Raw genomic sequence first — 23,025 nt, forward strand, 5'->3', positions numbered from 1 at the left:
GCCATAATGTGCCTGCTTCCCATCTGCTTCACTCCCCTCCATTCTCACGGAGGCCCTCACAATCATATTTCAAAGCACAAAGCTAGCCATACCTACAGCCTCCAAGGGTCCTCTTGGCCTGCAGGCTTAAATCCAAACTTCTTAGCCTGTCATTCAAGACCCTCCACGATAGGCCCCTTCCAGTCTCTCAGGCCTCAGTCACAGTGAATGACTCACCATCCCCCCAAACACTTCTGCTTTCTACCAATGCCATACCTTTGCTCAAGCTCTTCCTCCTCCTGGAATGTCTATGTTCCCCACTCCACCCCCAACCCCATGCCTGCCTATAAAAGGCCTGCCCTCCTAAAAGGACTGGTTCAAATGCTGCTTTCTCCAAGAAACCTTCTTAGATCACCCGAAGATAATTAGTCTTTTATTTCCCCCTTACTCTTTTGCATGGCTCTGTCAGAACACTTAAACTGTGTGAGTGCTCTCTGTTTACTGGTTTATTCTCTGTCCTACCTGCTGGATTCTGAGCTCTTTGATGGGGCCCCATCACATAGGTTTGGTTCATCTCTGTGACCTCAGAACTCATGTCCTGCTTCATAGAGTAACCATCAGAAAGTATTTATTGGATGAATGAATGAAATATTATATTAACTCTTTGCCCATTATCCTCTTTCCTTTCCTTCCCTCCCCTCTGGTTTTTCACCATTACAAATGAGAAAGTACGGTCTAGAGAGGACATAAATTTAGATTTTTCTGTCATAATACAGAAAGATGTAATAACATTGGACTAAGATTCAGGAAGCCCAGTCTAGTTCTGACTGATTGTTTGACTTTTGGTGATTGATTTTACTCCCTGGGTCTCAATTTCTTTATCTTTTCAATGGAGTAGGGCATGAAAAATGTTAGAGTTTATGATAAAATAGAATAATGGAAAGACCATCGGCTTTGGAGCCAAACAGACCTGGGTTTGAATCCCAGCTCCCCACTAATTAACTGAAAGTTATTAACTCTGAACTGCAGTTTCCTCATTTGTAAAATGGGAATTGTTATTCCTACTTTTTAGGATTGTGAATAATAAATGAGCTGATAACCATAATTTGAAACTTTATAAGAAATACCATATAGTTAAAAATTATACCATTTACCTCTAAAATCCCTCCCACCAAAGACTTTTTTTTTTGCCACTGCAACCTTCCCAACCTCTTCACCAGTGTTCCCTGCTTTCAGTGTTTAATTTAGGCCAGTATCGACGAGAGGCAGTTAGCTACAAGAACTATGAATTCTTTCTTCCAGACAACATGGAGGCCCTACTTATAAGGAAGTAAGTACGTGACATTTTTGGACCTGTACTGCCTACTGCCTGAGAGAGGGCTTTGTTCACGTGATGGTGGAGTGGGATAGAGCCACTTGGGTTAGCAAGGAGGCCCTCTTCACTCTCAAAGGGTGGTCTGGACAGTCCTTCTGCCATTTTTCTGGTCATAGTAATTCCCTGCTTTAAGAACATTAAACAGTCTCCTACATCTGACAGGATAGAATGGAAACTTCTCAGCCTAGCATTTGAGAAAAGAGTCGCAATAGCTTGGCCCACTCCAGTCTCTGCAGTCTCATCTGTTCAACCTCAAGGTCTCTCTTCTCTACAAGACTATGAGCACTTCCAGAACAGAGCCTGTGTCTCATTTATTGATCCATGCCCTCATAATAAAGCTCTGCAAAGAGTAAAAACTAAATAGATTTCTGCCAAAATCATAAATACATTGCCAACGTCATACCTGTGCTTGCACTGTTACCCATCACAGGAATGCCTTCTACTTCATAAACCATACACTCAGGCTCTAACTGAGTTCAAGAGCCAGTTCAGCTTTGGCTTTATTAGCTCAAGAGTTGGAGCCTTTACGGTGTGAGGTCGGAGGGATAATGGATGGGGGGAGGGGGGTTCAGTGTGAGGGATATAAATGATGAACGTCTAAGTATTACCTTGTCTTGTACACCTGAAACTAATAAAATTTTTTTTTAAAAGAGTTGGAGCCTTTAATATTATGGCTTCTGTCATTATTCAGGTTTTCCTGGGTATGCCACTTTATACTTACCCCTAAAATGTACACAAAGCCATTTTCAACTGTGTGACCTCTCTGTGCTTGTCATCGTGCCTAGAACATAGGACACCCCATGTAGATCTTCAATAGGACATCTGAGAGATGGTGCAAAAGATAATGAAAAAAAATAGAGAGGAACCCATCTTGGGGATAGGTCTTGCCTCTGTTTCTTTCTCCATCTTTTTCAGGCAGTGTGCCCTGGCAGCCCTGAAGGATGTTCATGACTATCTCAGCCGTGAGGAAGGTCATGTTGCGGTAAAGAAATTTGCATTTTTCCCTAAGGTTTTTGCTGGCATGGGGACAGGTGATATGTATTGAGCATTTATTATGTTACACACATTATTCTAAGTACTTCACACATATTAATTTAATTCCACCTTCCCCCACAAGATAGATATTGTTATTATACCCCAATTTATATTGCAGAAGAATGGTACACAGAGAGATTAAATAATCCCCCCAAATGGCACAATATGTATGTGGCAAGCTACAGCTGAAATCTAGGTTGTGTAGCTCCAGAATCTACACTCTTAACCGCTATACGTACCACTCCATCCCCAAGAATTCAGTAGAACTACACTGGAATTTAAAACTGCAGTACAAACATTTTTTAGTTCTAAGATTTACCTAATCATTTTAGTCAATTTAATCTCATAGACCCTTGAGGTAGGATTTGCAAATTCTAAAAGGGGAAAAGATCCTCAAATATACCAATTGTCCCATCTAAGGTGTTTAGGTTAGGGAGTAGTTTCTTGTTCTTAAAGAGCTCCAAAGTGATAGGGAAGGAAGAAGCATTACCTAGGAGTTGAGAAATTGGTTCTAGCTCTGCTCTCTTAGCAACTGTCAGTGACCTTGGTTAAGACAAATCTTTCCTCTAAGACTCAGCTACTTCACCTGTAAAATGATCCTAATAAAAACTCACAATTTTCCTCTTGTCTTATTATTATACCTACAGAGTATGCTGCATTTAGAGGTAGACAGTAGGGCTCAATGAGTGCTTGAGACATTGACACAAGCCAATTCTAAATCCCTTCCTATTCTTCACCACCCTGTTCAAGTCCTATCCCCTCCTAGTAGCACTCCACTTAGCTGACCACAGGGATGATCAAAGAGCAGGTGTTTTGTCAGTACCAGACTCACAGTATACCCATCTCATCTTTCTCTAGGTTTTTGATGCTACCAACACTACCAGAGAACGACGGTCACTGATTTTGCAGTTTGCTAAAGAACATGGTTACAAGGTACAGTAACACTCCTGCTCTTCTTTACAGCCTACTTATCCAGCACAAATCCCAGAGAAAGGCAAACCAGAGGACTCATAGATGCCAAATTAGCTACCATAGGCTCAACATTTTAATTTTGTTGAAATTGCTTTCCAAATCATGGTTAAAAGCAGCAAAACAGAACAGAACAGGAAAGGAGAGTTGCCACAAGATGATTGCTAAGTCTGACACTCTGGGGGTGGGGTAGAGATGAGGAAATAGAAGAGAGAATCTCTACAAAAAGCATATGTAAGAACTAAAAAACAGTAAACACAACAAAGGAAGCCATCAACAAAATGAAAAGGCATCCTACTGAATTGGAAAACATATTCGCCAATGATACATCTGATAAGGGGTTAATATCCAAAACTTATAAAAAAAAACCCCTCATACAATTCAACACCAAAAACAACCAAATAAACAATCCAATTAACAAATGGGCAGTGGACCTGAATAGACATTTCCTCAAAGAGGACATACAGATGGCCAATAGACATATAAAAAAATGCTCAGCATCACTAATCATTAGAGAAATGTAAATAAAAACCACAGTGCGATATCACCTCACACCTGTCAGAATGGCTATCATCAATAAATTAACAGACAACAGGTGTTGACAAGGATGTAGAGAAAAAAGAATCCTTGTGCTCTGTTGGTGGGACTGCAAATTTTTGCAGCCCCTATGGAAAACAGTATAGAGTTTCCTCAAAAATTCAATGTACAATTACCTATGACCCAGCAGTTCCACTCCTGGGTATTTATCTAAAGAAATCCAAAACACTAATTAGAAAACATACGTGCACCCCTATGTTCACTGTAGTGCTATTTACTTACAATAGCCAAGATATGGAAACAATCAAAATGTGCATCAATAGATGACTGTATAAAGAAATTGTGGTACATATATACAGTGGAATATTACTCTGCCATAAAAAAGAATGAACTCTTACTATTTGCAACAACATGGATGGATCTAGAGGGTATTATGCAAAGTGAAATTAGTCAGACATAGAAAGACAAATATCATATGATCTCACTTATATGTGAAATCTAAAGAACAAAAGAAATGAACAAACAAAACAGGAAAAATCTTAGATACAGAGAATAAACTGATGGTTACTATATGGGAGGGCAGTTGGGGGGCTGGATGAGAAAGGTGAAGGGGCTAAGAAGTATAAATTGGTTGTTACAAAATAGTCACAGGGATGTAAAGTACAACATGGGGAAATGTAGTCAATAATATTGTGAAAACTATGTATAGTGTCAGAGGGGTACAAGACTTATTGGGGGGATCACTTCATAAATTATATAAATGTCTAACACTATGCTGTAAACCTGAAACTAATATAAAATAATATTGAATATAAACTATAATAAAAAATAGTCATGGCAATATAAAGTACAGCATAGGGAATATAGTCAATAATATTGTATTAACTATTTACAGTGTCAAATAGGTAATAGACTTATTGCGATTATCACTTTGTGAGGTATATAAATATCTAATCACTCTGTTGTTTTGTACACCTGAAACTAATACAAAATCATAAGACTAACAAATTCAGATGAAAAAAATGAAATCTTGCCATTTGAGACAACATGGATAGACCTAGAGGGTATTATGCTCAGTGAAATAAGTCAGATAGAAAATGCCAAATACTGTATGATTTCACTTATTTGTGGAATCTAAAAAAAAAAGAGTAAATAAAACAAAACAGAAACAGCACAATAGATACAGAGAACAAAGTGATGATTGCCAGAGGGGAAGGAGGAGAATGGGGGAATGAGTTTAAAAGGTGATGGGGAATTAGAAAAAGTTTCATTTGCAAAAAGAAAGAAAAGCATCACTGCTCTGGACAATACTTTTAGCTAAATTAATTAGGTAAATTGGCATTAGGAGAATTGACTTCAGATAAAATGGTATAAGGTGAGCTAAATTCCCATCATCACCTTAGCATTCTACTTGCAAAAGGTTGTCCATCTCTCTTGGTGCATTACATGCTTCTAAGAACCTAACTCATTTTGTAGACGATACTTATAGTGTCTCACTTTAAAAAAAGTAAAAACACAAAACAACAATCTGGAGCCATTAATTTAGAGCCAATCTGCCTCATAAAACTCAAAATCCTGAAAGCATTGTTGTCAGAAATTATGTATGAAATTATATTGTCATCAAAACGGCAGCGTGAGGTGAGCCTCTGTAAACCTCCCCTGGAATTTACAACTAATCGAACCACAATAACTCCACAAAGGACTCCCTGCACAGCAGACAGGCAAGACGAACAGGCCACTACTGAATTCACCTAAAGGTAGGAGAATCGCGCGAGCGGGGGAGGAGGGAAGGGAGAAGTGCAGATGGAGCCTCGCGGGAGCAGGACGCAGACCTAGCTCAGTGCTCCGAGCTCACTGCATCCCGGAACTACCGCAGCTGCGGGAGAGGGAAGAACTCGGAGTGCTAGGGCTCCGCTTTTGGCCCACAGGGCTGAGGGGGCAGCATATAACATGGCTTGACCCAAAGCTCACGGCAGAGACCTCGGAGAAAAGACTGAGGGAAGAAGGCTGAAAACGGTGGTTTAAGCCCTCACTGCTGAGCAGAGAATGGAAGCCTTAGGCACTGAGACTAGCCGCCCCCTCCCTACACTCCCAGAGCTCGCCCCACCCCCCACCTGCCCGGTGCTAGAAGCGCCCCGCCCCCACCTGCCTGGTGTCAGATGAAAAGAACAGAATATTTGCTGTTCTGAGAACTGTGGACTGCAGACACATTCGCAGCCCAACTAGTTCCCGCAAAAGGGAGGGAGCTGTGGAAGTGGAACAGGCTGTGGTGGTGGTCACCACCAATGCTCTGGGCCACCTCTCACAACTCACCCCACCCCAGGTCCCACCAATCTGGGCGGAACCCCGCAGGAGTAAACAGAACTGCTGAAACATGAGTTCTGAATCTGGTGCAGGAAGAGCTTTGGAAATTGAAAAGCTCTCCGCATGCCCACAGGGACATGGCACCCTATGACGCAGGCAAACTGTTAACAGAGAAGAAGCCCGTTTCCCAGGGAATCACCCCATTGTGTGAGAAGCTGGAATAGTGCAGAGAAAACATAGCACTACTATGTGAGAAAGGAATAAAAAGGCTGCAAACGGACAGAAAATAAAACATTCTACCAACAAGTATTGGAAAACAAAAGAAAGACCTCTTCTTATCAACGTGTTGCAGCAGCCACTCCTGTAGATGTCTAGGAAGAGAAATAATAAATCAGTAATTGCCATGAATAACAAAGGCAACAAGACAGCTCAGAAAGAAAGTGAAAAGTCTCCAGAAAAGAAACTTAAATATATGGAAATATGTGACTTAAATGACAGAGAATTCAAGATTGCAGATCTGAAAAAACTCAACAGGATGCAAGAAAACACAGAAAGGCAGTTTAATGAACTCAGAAACACAATGAAAGAACAACATGAACATTTTACGAAAGAGATTGAAATTTTAAAAAGAACCAAATAGAATTTCTGGAGATTAAGAACTCAATAGAAGAAATTAAGAATGAAATAACCAGCTTAGGTAGTAGAGTTGACCGGATGGAGGAAAGAATCAGTGACATCGAAGATAGAAACCTGGAAATTACACAGATGGAAGAAGAAAGAGACTTGATACTTAAAAGAAAGGAAAGAACTCTACAAGAACATTCTGACTCCATCAAAAGGAGCAATATAAGAATAATGGGCATACCAGAAGGAGAAGAAAGAGAGACGGGAACAGAGAATATGTTCAAACAAATTGTTGATGAGAACTTCCCAAACTTGTGGACAGAACTGGATCCTCGAATCCAAGAAGCAAATAGAACACCTAATGACCTCAATCCCAACAGGCCTTCTCCAAGGCACATTGTATTGAAGCTGTCTAAAATCAACGACAAAGAAAGAATCCTCAAGACAGCCAGGGAAAGGAAGATGGTAAGCTACAAAGGAAAGCCCATTAGATTGTCATCAGGTTTTTCAGCAGAAACTCTACAATCCAGGAAGGAATGGAACCTAATACTCAAACTATTGAAAGAGAGAAATTATGAGCCAAGAATAACATATCCAGCAAAGATATCCTTTAGATATGAAGGGGAATAAAGACCTTTCCAGACACAGAGAAGCTGAGGAAATTTTCTAATACACGACCTGCACTACAAGAAATACTAAAGGAGGCTATTCGACCACCTTCAACAGGGACAATTTGTTGCAACATAAAAAGGGAGACAGTAAAGGCCTGAACCTGAATATGGGAATGGAGAAAGTAAGTGTGCTGAAGAAAATGGAATACTCTAAATATCAAACTTTATTTTACATAAACTTAAGGGTAACCAATCAAAAAAAAATCCAGAACTGAAATACATACTGTAATAAAAGAAGAAACAGAGGGAAAATCATAGCATACCACCACGCAGAAATAATAGACAACAACAAAAAGGCAAAGAAACAATGGAGACACAGCCTTACCAGAAAACTAAAGATAGAATGACAGGAAATCCTCACGTGTCAATAATCACCCTAAATGTAAATGGACTGAACTCACCAATAAAGAGACACAGAGTAGCAGATTGTATCAAAAAACTAAACCCAGCCGTATGCTGTCTCCAAGAGACACATCTCAGCTACAAGGACAAGCATAGACTCAAAGTGAAAGGGTGGAAATTGACACTCCAAGCAAATGGTATCCAGAGAAAATCAGGTGTAGCCATAATGATATCAGATGAAACAGACTTCAGGGTGGAAAAGATAACAAGAGACAAAGATGGACATTTCATAATGGTAAAGGGGACTATACAACAAGAAGACATAACAGTCATCAATATTTATGCCCCCAATAATGGAGCACCGAATTATACCAAGCAATTACTAACAGAACTAAAGGGAGAAATTGACCAAAACACAATTATACTAGGGGACTTAAATACATTATTGACAGCTATGGATCAATCATCCAAACAGAAAATAAATAACGAAATAGCAGCCCTAAATGACACATTAGATGAAATGGACATCATTGACATATATAGATCACTTCATCCTAAAACATCAGACTATACATTCTTTTCTAGTGTACATGGAACATTCTCAAGGATAGACCATATATTGGGACATAAAATCAGCCTCAGCAAATTTAAGAAGACTGAAATCATACCAAGCATATTCTCTGATCACAAGGCTTCGAAATTGGATATCAACTGCGAAAAGAAAGCAGGAAAAAACACAAATACATGGAGATTAAACAACATACTTTTAAAGAACGACTGGGTCAAAGAAGAAATTAGAGGGGAGATCAAAGTATTACCTTGTCTTGTACACCTGAAACTAATAAAAATAAATAAATTAAAAAAAAGATACATAGAAACAAATGGCAATGAAAATACACCTACCAAAATTTTTGGATGCAGCGAAAGGAGTTTTAAGAGGAAAATTTATATCATCACTGGCCTATCTCAAGAAACAAAAAAAATCCCAAATAAATAACCTCATGTTACACCTTAAAGAACTAGAAAAAGAACAAGTGAAACCCAAGGTCAGCAGAAGAAAGGAAATAACAAAAATCAGAGCAGAACTAAATGAAATAGAGAACAAGAAGACAATAGAAAAAATCAATGTGACAAAGAGCTGGTTCTTTGAAAAGATTAACAAAATCGACAAACACTTGGCTAGACTCACTAAGGTAAAAAGAGAGAAGACACTAATTAACAAAATCAGAAATGAAAAAGGGGAAGTTATCACGGACACCACAGAAATACAAAGGATCATCCAAGAATACTATGAAGGACTATATGCCACCAAATTCAATAACCTAGAAGAAATGGACAAGTTCTTAGAAACATATAGCCTTCCAAGGCTGAACCATGAAGAACTGGAAAATCTAGACAGACCTATCACCAGTAACAAAATTGAATCAGTCATGCAAAACCTTCCCAAAAGCAAAAGTCCTGGACCAGGGCTGGCCCAATGGCTCAGGCTGTTAGAGCTCTCTGCTCCTAACTCCGAAGGCTGCCGGTTCAATTCCCACATGGGCCAGTGGGCTCTCAACCACAAGGTTACCGGTTCAACTCCTCGAGTCCCGCAAGGGACGGTGTTCTCTGCCGTCCTCAACTAAGATTGAACAGGGCACCTTGATCTGAGCTGCCTTCCAGATGGCTCAGTTGGTTGGAGGAGGGGCTCGCAACCACAAGGTTGCTGGTTCAATTCCTTGAGTCCCACAAGGGATGGATGGTGGGCAGTGCCCCCTGCAACTAAGATTGGACACGGCACCTTGAGCTGAGCTGCCGCTGAGTTTCCGGATGGCTCAGTTGGTTGGAGAACATCCTCTGAACCATAATGTGGCAGGTTCGAATCTTGGGCTGTACCCCCTGCATCTAGCAATGGCAACTGGACCTGGAGCTGAGCTGCGCCCTCCACAACTAAGACTGAAAGGACAACAACTTGACTTGGAAAAAAGGCCTGGAAGTACACACTGTTCCCCAGTAAAATCCTGTTCCCCTTCCCCAATAAAAATTTTTTTTTAATTTATTAGTTTCAGGTGTACAAGACAAGGTAATACTTAGACGTTCATCATTTATATCCCTCACACTGTGAACCCTCCTCCCCCATCCACTATCCCTCCGACCTCACACTGAGCCGTCACATTATATATATAAAATTATAGTTGGCATTCATTAATGTTTAGCTTCTGGTGTACAATGCCATGATCAGGCATCCACAGTATCCCTGAGGTGGTCTCCCAAATAGGACGCATGTCCATCGGATACCCAACAAAATCTTTACAACATTATTGAATACGTTCCCCAAATTAATTTTCAAAAAACCCTGAGGCCATCTTGTGGTTACCAGCTGCTTCCTAATCCCTTCACCTTTCCCCTCAATAAAATCTTTTTTTTTTTTTTTAAAAAGTCCTGGACCAGATGTCTTCACTAGTGAATTCTACCAAACCTTCAAACAGGATCTGATACCAATCCTGCTCAAAATCTTCCAAAAAATTGAAGAAGAGACAGTACTCCCTAACTCATTTTATGAGGCCAGCATTACCCTAATACCAAAACCTGGTAAGGACAACACACACAAAAAAACTACAGACCAATATCTCTGATGAATACTGATGCAAAAATCCTAAACAAAATTCTAGCAAATCGAATACAACAATGTTTTAAAAACATTATTCATCATGACCAAGTGGGGTTCAATCCCGAGGCACAAGGATGGTTCAACATCCGCAAATCCATCAATGTGATACATCACATAAACAAAACAAAGGACAAAAATCATATGATTGTATCAATTGATGCAGAAATAGCATTTGAGAAGATGCAACATCCATTTATGATTAAACCACTTCATAAAATAGGTACAGAAGGAAAATACCTTAACATAAAAAGGCCATATATGACAAGCCCTCAGCTAATCTCATAATTAATGATGAAAAACTGAAGCCCTTTGCTGTACGTTCAGGAACATGACAAGGCTGTCCCCTATCACCTCTGCTTTTCAACATAGTGTTGGAAGTCCTTGCCAGAGCAATCAGGCAAGAGAAAGAAATAAAAGACATCCAAATTGGGAATGAAGAAGGTAAATTATGACTCTTTGCAGATGACATGATGCAATATATAGAAAACCCTAAAGACTCCACCAAAAAGATGTTAGAAACAGCTAGAAACAGTTAGAATACAGTAAAGCTGCTGGCTACAGAATCAATGTACAAAGTCCATTGCATTCCTATATACTAACAATGAAATCTCAGAAAAAGAAATATGAAAAACAATTCCCTGTGCAATTGCAACAAAAAGAATAAAATACCCAGGAATAAACCAAACCAAGGATGTGAAGGATTTATATGCTGAAAACTATAAGACATTTTTGAAAGAAATTGAAGAAGACACAAAGAAATGGAAAGACATTTTGTGCTCATGCATTGGAAGAATCAACATAGTTAAAATGGCCATATTACCCAAAGCAATATACAGATTTAATGCAATCCCCATTTAAATCCCGGTGGCATTTTTTAAAGAAATAAAACAAAAAATCATCAGATTTGTTTGGAACCATAAAAGACCCCGAATAGCCAAAGCAATCTTAAGAAAAAAGAGCAATACTGGAGGTATCGCACTCCCTGACTTTAGCTTGTACTACAGGGGTACAATAATCAAAATAGCATGGTATTGGAAGAAAAACAGACACATAGACCAATGGAATAGAATTGAGAACCCAGAAATAAAACCACATAAATATGGACAGATGAGTTTTGACAAAGAAGCTAAAAACATACAATGGAGGAAAGACAGCCTCTTCAATAAATAGTTTTGGGAGAACTGGATAGCCACGTGCAAAAGAATGAAACTGGACTGCTATCTGTCACCATTACCAAAATTAATTCAAAATGGATCAAAGACTTAAGCATAAGACCTGACACAATAAACTGCATAGAAGAAAACATAGGTACTAAACTTATGGACCTTGGGTTCAAAGAGCATTTTATGAATTTGACTCCAAAGGCAATGGAAGTAAAAGCTAAAATAAACAAGTGGGACTGTATGAAACTTAAAAGCTTCTGCACAGTAAAAGAAACCATTGACAAAATAAAGAGGCAACCGACTGAATGGGAGAAGATTTTTCTAAACAGTGCCTCTGATAAGGGTCTAATATCCAAAATATACAAGGAACTCGTGAAGCTCAAGAACAAAATAACAACCCAGTTGAAAAATGGGCAGAGGACCTGAAGAGACATTTCTCCAAAGAGGACATACAAATGGCAAATCGACATATGAAAAAATGGTCAACATCACTAATCATCAGAGAAATGCAAATAAAAACCACAATGAGATATCACCTCACCCCAGTCAGAATGGCTATCATCAACAAGACAAATAGTAACAAGTATTGGAGAGGTTGTGGAGAAAAAGGAACCCTCATACATTGTTGGTGGGAATGCAGACTGGTGCAGCTGCTATGGAAGGCAGTGTGGAGGTTCCTCAAAAAATTATGAATAGAATTACATATGACCCAGCCATTCCTATCCTGGCCAGCTACCCCAAAAATTTGAAAACATTTATACATGAAGACACGTGTGCTCCAATGTTCGTTGCAGCTTTGTTTACGGTGGCCAAGACATGGAAACAACCAAAATGTCCTTCGATAGATTAATGGATAAAGAAGTTGCGGTATATATACACAATGGAATACTATTCGGCAGTAAGAAAAGATGATATAGGAACATTTGTGACAACATGGATGGATCTTGAGAGTATAATGCTAAGTGAAATAAGTCAGACAGAAAAAGCAGAAAACCCTATGATTTCACTGATATGTGGTATATAAACCAAAACTAACAAAAGAACAAGACAAACAAATGAGAAAGAAAAACTCATAGACACAGACAATAGTTTAATGGTTACCAGAGGGTAAGGAGGTGGGGGGAGGGAGTTAAGGGTAAGGGGGATCAAATATATGGTGATGGAAGGAGAACTGACTCTGGGAGGTGAACAATGGGATTTATAGATGATGTAATACAGAATTATACAACTGAAATCTATGTTTTTTCACTAATATTGTCACCCCAATAAATAAATAAAAATTTTAAAAAAGATAAAAAAAGAAATTATATTGTCAGAGGTGCCTCTAGGGATGACTCAGAGCTACGTTTGGCTCCTATCAAACATAATTCTCTGCTGGAAATCTCTCTTGTCTTTCTCTTATAGGTGTTTTTCATTGAATCCATCTGTAATGACCCTGGCATCATTGCAGAAAACATCAGGGTAAGGAGCACCAGTTACCTTTCCTCCTTACTTCACCAAGGCTTAGATTATGCCTGAAAATACCTCTATGAGATTAAAAGAGGTATTCTTCCCCAAGATTCTCCTCCCTCTTCCTATAGGAAGCATTCACTGACCATTGTGGCCTACAGTGATCCTATGAATTTAAATGAAGCCAACATATATAGAGTCCCTAACATGCACCAGGCATGAAGCTTGACTCTCATTGATCATTCAGAATAGACTTGTATGTTAGGAATTATTTCAGTGTTGGAGAGAGGAAAGTGAGGTCCCAAGAGAAGTGACTTGTCAAGAGGATATAAATCCAGGAAGAGGTAGAATTGGGAATGGATCTCAGCCTTGGCTATCTGCCTCAGAAGCTCTTTATTATGCCCCACAATTCATATCAGAGCTATCACTGCTCTTAGGTTCTAAGTATGTGGTCTAGATCACTTACCACATTTTATTTTTCCTTATTTAATCAAATTTCTGTAGGTCAGGTACAGAAGAGATCTTAAAATTAATCTCCTTTAACCCTCCATCAGATACTGAAATCTCAGCTAAATGTTTGTCTAGATTTTCTCTTCATACCTGTAGCGACAGGAGGCTCATTGCCTTCATCAAATGCAGCGCAATCAAGCTGAAATCTTCCTCCTTGTAATTCCTACTCATTTGGTCCCATTTTTGCCTTTTGGGCCACAGAACGTGTCCAATCCCTCTCTTTCCTCTTCACCCATCCATCATATATCCTTCCATTTATTGATTCGACAGAAAATGAATCTATACACCTGTGCTGGACCATTTTGGGTATTAGAGACATAGAAATGGATAGACGAGAGTCTTGCCCTTGATCACACAGTCTAGAGAGAGAAACTTACAAGTTTATAGACACAGCTCTGTGAGATCAGTGCTAAGATGAAAGAACAAAGGAGGCTATGGGAACACAATGTTGAGGGTGTAATGTGGCATGGGAAGGATAGGGTGTATCAGGAAAGGCCTCTCAGTAAAGGTAATAGGTGGCCTGAATCTTGAAGAATGCATAGGAAATTGGCAGGTGAACAATAGAAAATAAGGGAATAGCATATACTAAGTATGGCATCTCTGGGGATCTATAAGTAGCTTAAGTTAGCTAAAGCAAAGTGAGTGGAAAAATAGGGGAGCAATGGGAGATGAGAATGAAGAAATTATTTGGGGCCCAATCATGACAAGCCATGAGTCACCCGCTAAAATATTTCATACTTTGTCCTAAAAAATATGAGAAAATCGTTAAAGGCTTTAAGCAAGGGAATTCCATGGTCAGATGTGCATGTTAGACATATCCTTATGGCTACTAGAACCATCGAGATTCTAGACAGAGCAATCAGTCACAAAGCTATAGTGAGTATCCATGCATGGGAAAATGAAGGCCGATTGGAGAGCTATTTGGAAGATACAGTGGAGAAAATTTTGGTGTCTGCTGAGAGGTGGGGAATGATAGAAAGGGACTAGTATGACTCCCAGATTCCTTTTATGCTCAGCTAACTGAGTGGATGATAGTGCCATTCACTGAGATGGGGAATATGGGTGAAGAAGGTAGGTGTTCGGGGAATTGGAGATGCCAGACCTCCAGAAATCTAAAGCCAGCATTCCATGTTCTCCCAGTAAATACTTGATACATGTCAGCCATTATGACCCTGGTCAAACTCTCCTGTTCTTCTTCAACTATTTATCACATTACAATTTGTAGACCTCTTATAAGTGTTCTTCTTAAATAGTGTGTGCTCTAGAACTGAATGTAATATAACTACCTTGTTTGGCCAGACAGAGATAAGTAATAAGGAATCACACCGTCCAGATTTTCTTCAATTGACTCATTTTATAAACTTGGGCAAGACCCTTTCTCCAGGTCTTAGTTTTGCCATTTTTACTTTGAGGGATGTTTTACTAAATAATCTCTAAAGGCCCTTTCCAAGGGCACTGTCAGAGTCTCTGTCTCCCATGGTTTCTCTGTCCTTCTCCCTTCTCCCAGCAAGTGAAACTCGGCAGCCCTGATTACGTAGACTGTGACCGGGAAAAGGTTCTGGAAGATTTTCTAAAAAGAATTGAATGCTATGAGGTCAACTACCAACCCTTGGATGATGAACTGGACAGGTAAGGGTCCCCAACCCAACGTCCAGGTCTAGATCCTTAGCTCTGTTTTGATGTCCTGGGGAAATGTCCTCCCTCTCTGGACCTCAGCTTCTCTATCCGTAACATAAGAGAGCTAGCTGAACTTGATAATCTGTCTTCAAGGGCCCTCCTAGCACTAATTATCAATGAGGTCACAATTCCTTGATGTGTAAGGTGTTCACACGAGGATTGAAGTAGTGTTTTCCTGAGCGATATGGACCAATCAGGGACCTGATCTCTGGGAAAAAAAATGTCTCTCTCATGTGGTTGTTGCTATTATGTTTTCAAAAGTATTCTTCACTCATGGATGATACTTCAGTTTCCAAATATGTTCACCTTCTTTATTTCCTTGAATCCTCTCAGCATCCCTTTAAATGAGGCTAAAATGTGTTTTATGATCATAAATTTCCAAGAAGAGGAAATTGAGTTTTAGGGAGCTAAAACCACTTGACAAAGCTCCCACCATAAGTCAATGATAGAGCTAAGATTTTAACCACATATTCTGTCTCCTAGTCATGTCACTTTTCACAATGTCCGTTTACCTCTTCAATCAATAAGTATTTGGACCCTTTGGGCTGTGGTGTACATAGGGGTGTAAATAAGCGCAAGAGAGGTGGGTTCTATCCTCAGGTAACTTTCATAGTGCCTTGAAGTATGGGAAGACACATGAAAAATTTGAAACTTTCATTCATAATACCAACTAAAGACAGGAGAGTTGCTAGCTGGCAGTACAGGAAAGATGTAAGTTTTAGATATAAGGTATTCCCAGCACCCTACTCTCTCTCAAAATGGGTTGTGCTGAGAAAAGAATCTCAAAGTCACTCAGACTCTTTGGAACCCAAGTGAGAAGGGTAAGGAGGTTTCAAACAGTCATTACCACCCTAAGAAGTTTAAAGAACATCCTTCCTACTTTGTCCAACTGAAGTGCTAAGAGATGAGCATCATTACTGCCTTATTCCTCAGCTAGGGAAACTGAAACCCAGAGCAGGTCAAGGGCTTACTTGAGGCCACACACTGAATTAGTAGCAGAATATATACTTAAACCTTATCTTCAAATTTCCAGCCTGGTTCTTTCCCTCCCACATCTCTATATCATAAAAAGTGTCACATGAGGCTTACACAGTGCAAGGGGCAGGACCTTATGTACAATTGTGAAGATTGTTCATTATATAAGGACATTCAGGTCAAGGGTACACTTTCTTTTCTCGCCAAGGCATGTGTGCTGGAGTGGGACTGTTTCTTCCCTGAGGAAAGTGTAACTTTTTCAAATTTCCACAAAAGCACCTTAGGGGCTAGCAGCATATGATGAAAGAAATTTGAAGGAGGGGAGCTGAGGTGAAATAATGGCGTTTAGAAAGCCCCTAGCCTTTGACCTTGACTCCTGCAGGTGTTCAGCTAGTGCTCGATGAATCAGTTTGGGCCTGACAATGACTGATTCTGAAGGTTGGGTTTATTAAATCATTTTCCCATCAGCAGATATTTACAGTCCAGGCATCAGGTCCCAGCCCTAAGCTGTACCCTAGGAACCCAAAGAGGGAAGGGCTGTCCCTACTCTGATAGAATGACCACTTGGTTGGGGAAGACAATGACCAGTTGATCATAATTGAAGGGATGGTAAAACGAGTGGGCTGGAGGAACACAGAGGAGTGGACCCAGCCCAGCTTGGAGGAAATGGTCTAGAAAAGCAGGTTTACCAAGTAGGTAGACTAGGCATGTGTTTAGGGCAACAGCAAAGCAGAGACGACCAAAAACAAGAAGAAAATAATCTTGAAAGCTTTTAATATTTTATATTTCCAGCATCAAGTTATTCAAAATAGAAAAAAAATAATAAAACCGGAACTTAGTAGAACCTCCTCCTATTACTATAATATAATTTGTAATTTTTTATTTTTAATTATACATGGTGGGGGTGGGCATTAGCTACTATAATGCTTTTAGTGTAAAGCACTTCTAAATGACTTCACATGATCCTGGACTCAAAGAAGTCTTCCTAGAGAGAATGAATGTACTCACTGTTGAAGAATGGATGCATAGGAGCTCGACTTTGGAAATCAGGCAAGGAACACCTTTTCAAGCAACGAGAACAATATTCTGTAATAAACCAGTTAAATTTGAATAAGAGTAGAGGAGTGCAAAGAATATACCAGCAAAAGAATGAAGGCTAAAGTGAAACGGAGAAGTTACGAGCATGGGCATGGGACAGTGAGGTGAGGCCAAGTGGGGCCAGTGTATGAAGGCACCTAGAATGTCAGACTAAGCTGAGTAATTTGGAAGTTCTTGCAGAGGCACCAAGAACCTAGTGTCAAAAACAGATAGTAACCAGGCAACAAAGCTACGTCAGATATTTTCTACCCCTAAGCTCTGAGAGTCCTTGGACAGGTTGACCTTAGACAAATCACTTCCTCTCTCTGTTTCAGTTTCCTCGCCTATAAAACAGAAATACAATGTCTGCTTCCTAGAATGGTTATTATCTCATCAAGCACAACACGGGCAGTGAGAGAATGAGAAAGGGTGGCAAAGGGTTAAGAAAGAAACAGAAGTCAAGAAATTTATGCACTAGGGGCCAAGAGTCTCACAGCCTCAAAGGACTGAGAGCCCCGAATTGGGCCACCTTGTGGCTTTTATTGATGTACACACAAGGAAGTAACATTGTTTTCTCCACGGTCTGTGAATTTCATACATTATACTAGGAAACTGATTCAAACCAATTCCCCTTGCCTGCAAGCAGTGAAACCGTAAGTCTCAGGATGTATGTACCTCCCCAAGGGATCAAAACCTTTATGCTGAAACTTACTGATATGAATAGATGGAGAACTGATGTTATCACATCATTGAATCTCTTCCCAAGCAGGTTGTGGGAAGGAATTTAGCCACAGACACAGAAGCTCTCCTTAGCCGGGGGGAAGGTAGGGGTCTATGCCCACCTCTGTCAACCCTGTGAGTCCTCCTAATGGCCCCTATCTGACTGTGCCTGGCTTAGGTTGTTCCTTCCTTGAGGAATCTTACCCGTCATTGACTAACCAGCCATCCTTTGGGGCCAAACAGGGAGACATAAGGTGTAAGCACCAAGGTGAAGCAAAGCCCCTGAAAGGATCAATCTCACAGACTCTCCTTTCTTTAAGGGTAGGTACAAGGGGACAGATGGTTAGGCTGCTGCATGACAACAGGTTATGACAATTTATGCACTTTTAAGACTCTACTGTCTGCCAGAAACCCCCAAAATGTTCAGCAAATGAGTGCCCTATGAGAACCATTGGACATGAGTGATATGGATGGGCATGGTAAACATGATGCAGATAGAAATAGAAAGGCCTTCTTTAGGAAGATCAAAGAGACTTTCTGAAACTAATCCCATTAGCCACTGCCTTACCTGCCTTGGGTTAGTGCAGCTATGTCCATTCACTTGGTTTTGTTACTGTGCACATAGGGTTGCTGATGCTGATGCACTCCATTGCCCCAGCCTCCCCCACCTTTTTCCAGTGATCATCCTAAACTCTTGACAATCAAACAATTAAAGAATGAATGCTTGGCACAGCAGGTGCCTCAGCAGTCTTGCTCCATGGTTCTAGTCTTCTGATAAGTCTGTGTCCCCCATTTTGAGCTCCTCTGCAGACAGGTTGTTGAATAATTTGATTATCACTCTGTGTATAGTTATTAGCTCATGACAGAGCACAGAATTGAGAGAATGAAAAAAGGGCTTGAAGCAAGGACCAGAAGTTCTCCACTGACGTTATGAACAACATCTGTATCCCCCCAGCCCAGTACTTGACACATCTTAAAGTGAGTTACTATTTGTGGAATAGGTATTGAGCATAGATCACGCATTTCTAAGTATATATTACTGACTGGCCTAATAGCTCTCAAAGGGCAAATGCTGAGTTCCACCCCAAGCACAATGCATAGAACAGACAAGGGTATGTTTTTTTGTTTGTTTGTTTGTTTGTTTTTGTTTTTTTTTTTACTGCATAGAAGATAGGGAAAGAACCCAAACCATTCCCCTTTCTGAATGAGGAAAGGAAAACGCATGTACACACAGAGAGATACAAGTACACACAGACAGTCTGGCAGCAGCCTATAGACTGTCAAGTACAATATATCATAGCAGAGGTTCAAAGAACAGAGAGGCAGAGCTTGGCTCATGACTTAAAGGGAGAGGGAGTGGACAAGTCAGGAGCTGTCAGTGACATGTTGGAGTCATCCAGGACCACAGAGGATTACTGCTTCTCTCTGAGTATGTCAGGAGTGTGAACCACAGATGAGAGAATCCTAGATGCCTGGAATGTGATAAGTGAAGGTGAAAAGACTACTTGACTCAAGCTGAGATGGATGAAAGGAGACAGCAGGAGAGGATAGTGGGTAGTAAGCTCCTGAAGATGACCAGGAACCAAGTCTCTATAACACAGGGCAGGGCATGGCATCTTGTTAGAGGAAAGGTGTGTGAGAGCTGTGTTCTGGAGGAGGCTTGAAGGCAGGATATGGTTGGGGCTTTCTCTTGGGATTAGCCTTTCTACCCTCAGCCCCTAAGCTGCCCTTGCTCTTGTTGGGGCTGGCCCAGCCACCTGTCCTACATCAAGATCTTCGACGTGGGCACACGTTACATGGTGAATCGAGTGCAGGACCACATCCAGAGCCGCACAGTCTACTATCTCATGAACATCCATGTCACACCCCGCGCTATCTACCTATGCCGGCACGGTGAGAGTGAACTCAACCTCAGAGGCCGCATCGGAGGTGACTCCGGCCTCTCAGCTCGGGGCAAGCAGGTAGGGAGGGCCCCATATACCCAGAGGCATTGGCCAAGCTGAGCCAGCTGGGCCACGGATGGGTGGGTTGACTACTGCCTGGGCCTTGAGAATGGGGGGGGAGGGGCTCAGTGACAAGGTAGAAGCAGATTCTGGTCACTCCCGTATTTTCACTCTGTCAGCTACTCAGTCTTGACCAGTCCTTGAATGGCTCCCATGTGCCCACAGCATCTGCAAGTCTGAGAGCTTGGTCCTGGTATTCCAGGCCTGCTCAGATCTGGCTGCTTCTTCAACCCCATCATAATGAGCACCCTACACTCCTGCCTTCCCGGTCCCCTCATCTTTCTCACAACTCTGTACCTTCGCTTGTACAGTGTCCCCACCTAGGCTGCCATCCTCTGTCAGCTGGTGACCATCACTTGCACAGACAGGTGCCCTGAAGTGACCCACCCTTGAATGCATTTCCTCCTCCTTTACTCAGGGCTGAGGCTACACCCCCCTACCATCCCGCAGGTCACCACAGTGTCAGTACTTGTCCCCCACCAGTTACTGCTTCTTTCCTTCCCTCCTTCCCCCACCCTCATCCGGGGTCCAGCTGCTGCTCAGTGATCTGATCCAGGAAGCCCTCCCCTGTCCTCTCCTCCCCCGGGCAGGTCACTGTGCCCCAGCTTCCATTTCTCCCAGTTGTGGCCCATCTCTGACACTATGGCATGAGTCCCTTCTCTCCAGCTGAGCATAGTGACCTGCACATTATGGGTGCTGGCTCTATAAACAGACACATTTTACCCAGGGTTTGGCCCTGTGCCTGGGCTTGTTAGCACAGGTTCTTGTTGGGGGGGATCGCTTGGGGATGGGACAAGTGGGAAGTATGACGCAGGAGGGAGGGAGCGTCCTCATTTATTGGACACCTGTATACAGGCATGGTGCCATCTGCTTCCACGTGTCCTCATTTAACCTTCACAGCAGCTCTGTGGGGTGGGCATTACCACCACCAGTTTATGGATGAGGAAGCTGAGGGCCAGACAGGAGCACAGAGCGGCCCCAGGTCACACAGCCAGAGCCAGGACTGAAAACCAGGCCTTCCTACCAGCCCCTCAGCTTCCCCTCCTTGTAGAGGTGGTGGTGTCCCAGGCAAGATACCTCCCCGGAAAGCCCTTCCTCATGCCTGTGTTCTATTGGCTTCAGACAGGCAGCCTCCCGCTGAGGTGGACTCTGACCTCTGACTCCCACCTCTCCCACTCCTCAGAGCAGTCAGAGGCCACCAGAGGCATCATCTGCCTCTGCCTTGGTTGGGGACGGCCACGGCCCTGCCCACACAACGCAGCACCCAGTTAGGACAGGTGGCCATCTCCACACGGTGTGCCTCCCTCCACACAAACGTGAGCATGTACTCACATCCACCTGGCCCCAACCTTCAAGCTCCTGGGCACAGTGCACTGTGAAGGGTTCACAAAGCACTTTTCCATTGACTGTCACCACATCAGTCACACTAGCTCTCACCTACTATGTGCCAAGAGTGCTCCAGGTGCTGCCCATCCACTATCTAACCTGCCACTCAGTGACCAGGCTGGGTTAGCTAATGCTGTTCACATCTTACAGGCAGGAGACACAAGGCCCGAGTGGGGCAGGGACATGTCCCAGGGCACATGGAGCAGTTTACTACCCGTCATCTACCTACTAGGAAGGGCTCCTTCCACCAGAGCACATTGACTGTGGCTCACAATCCTTAATTAGAATGTGTGTACACAAAATCCATATCTATACATATAAATGTGTGCCTGTATCTGTGCATTTGTGCAGATGTACCTCACACACCATCTGTGACTAACAACACGCCCATATGCAGAAGAAGAGTGAATCACTTGCTCATCTGGGCTCCCACAGCCCTTTGTGGTTCCTTTTAGTGCTGTCATTGTTTCCCCCAGTGGACTGGCCGTGTCTTGAGAGCAGGACACCCCATTACCCAGCATAGGACCACACACGCTCAGTACATATTTGAATAACCTTAGAACCTGGGTACTAGGACCCCTGCTCAAGCAATGACATTTCAAAGGGTCAAAGAGAAATGTCCTCAAAATCCTACCCACCACCTCTAGACCACACTCTGAGTACCCAGAACCCTAGGAATGCCTGCCTTTTTGGTACAGAGTCTGTTTGCAGTGCCTGCATGACCTTATCTGAGAGTCTGTCCACCTGAGAGTGGCCACATCACAGGAGTGTTCACCCCTGGATGAAGGGGTGGCCAAAGGTTCACTTTTTGTGGATCGTGGGGATCAGTGAAGCTATGGTGTGGACAGAACCTGGTCATGTGACTGAATTACCACAAGCATGTACTCAAAGCATCTACAAGTACAAGATGGAGGCAGGAATAGAAGGGAGATAGACTGTGGATGGAGTGCCTCCATATGTACTCTTGTCCCAGTCTCCACAAATGGCTGTTTGAATGAATGAATAACCAAGTAGGGAGTTCAATGAGCAAACATCAATGAACGAACATCAATGAACGAACATGCACACATATGCACCCATAAACAAGTGTACTCTTTGCTATTCCCTTGATCCTTAGTCACATGGGCCAGAGTATGCCTTTTTTTATAAATTGGAAACATTTAAACTCTGTACTCTTGCTTGTTCATCATCATTCCACTGTTTGTGACAGATCTGAGCTTGTTCTCATGGCTACCCTGTCTTCTTTCATGTCTCTCTTTCTCCCCTTCTCTCCTCTTCTGCACACCCCCACACACTTTCCAGTATGCTTATGCCCTGGCCAACTTCATTCAGTCCCAGGGCATCAGCTCCCTGAAGGTGTGGACCAGCCACATGAAGAGGACTATCCAGACAGCTGAGGCCCTGGGTGTTCCCTATGAGCAGTGGAAGGCCCTGAACGAGATTGATGCGGTGAGATGTAAGGGGGTGGAATTCCTGATGGGTGGTGGGACTTGACTCTGGGCTTAAATCCTGGATTGCCTCTGTTCTGGCTCCTGCTGGTAATCTAATTAATTCAACAAATATTTCTCGAAAACCAGTC

At 42.0% G+C, this 23,025-nt stretch overlaps 1 protein-coding gene across 6 annotated transcripts in view; it reads left to right on the top strand.

Moving 5' to 3' along the window:
- The window catches only part of PFKFB1 (6-phosphofructo-2-kinase/fructose-2,6-biphosphatase 1), an 88,800-nt gene that overhangs the window by 33,517 nt on the left and 32,258 nt on the right, over window positions 1–23,025 (top strand). For 3 of the 6 annotated variants that reach the window (XM_081042942.1, XM_081042938.1, XM_081042940.1), the window contains 7 exons: window positions 1,282–1,309; window positions 2,270–2,336; window positions 3,248–3,322; window positions 13,054–13,110; window positions 15,116–15,237; window positions 19,811–20,018; window positions 22,749–22,895. In XM_081042942.1, coding sequence (XP_080899068.1) covers window positions 1,282–1,309; window positions 2,270–2,336; window positions 3,248–3,322; window positions 13,054–13,110; window positions 15,116–15,237; window positions 19,811–20,018; window positions 22,749–22,895 — 704 coding nt within the window. Of the gene's footprint in view, window positions 1–1,215; window positions 1,310–2,269; window positions 2,337–3,247; window positions 3,323–13,053; window positions 13,111–15,115; window positions 15,238–19,810; window positions 20,019–22,748; window positions 22,896–23,025 lie in introns of all 6 variants that reach the window. The other 3 variants (XM_081042941.1, XM_081042939.1, XM_081042937.1) reach the window with 1 other exon arrangement.

Source organism: Rhinolophus hipposideros (genome assembly GCF_964194185.1).
Source record: "Rhinolophus hipposideros genome assembly, chromosome: X".
NCBI lineage: Eukaryota > Metazoa > Chordata > Mammalia > Chiroptera > Rhinolophidae > Rhinolophus > Rhinolophus hipposideros.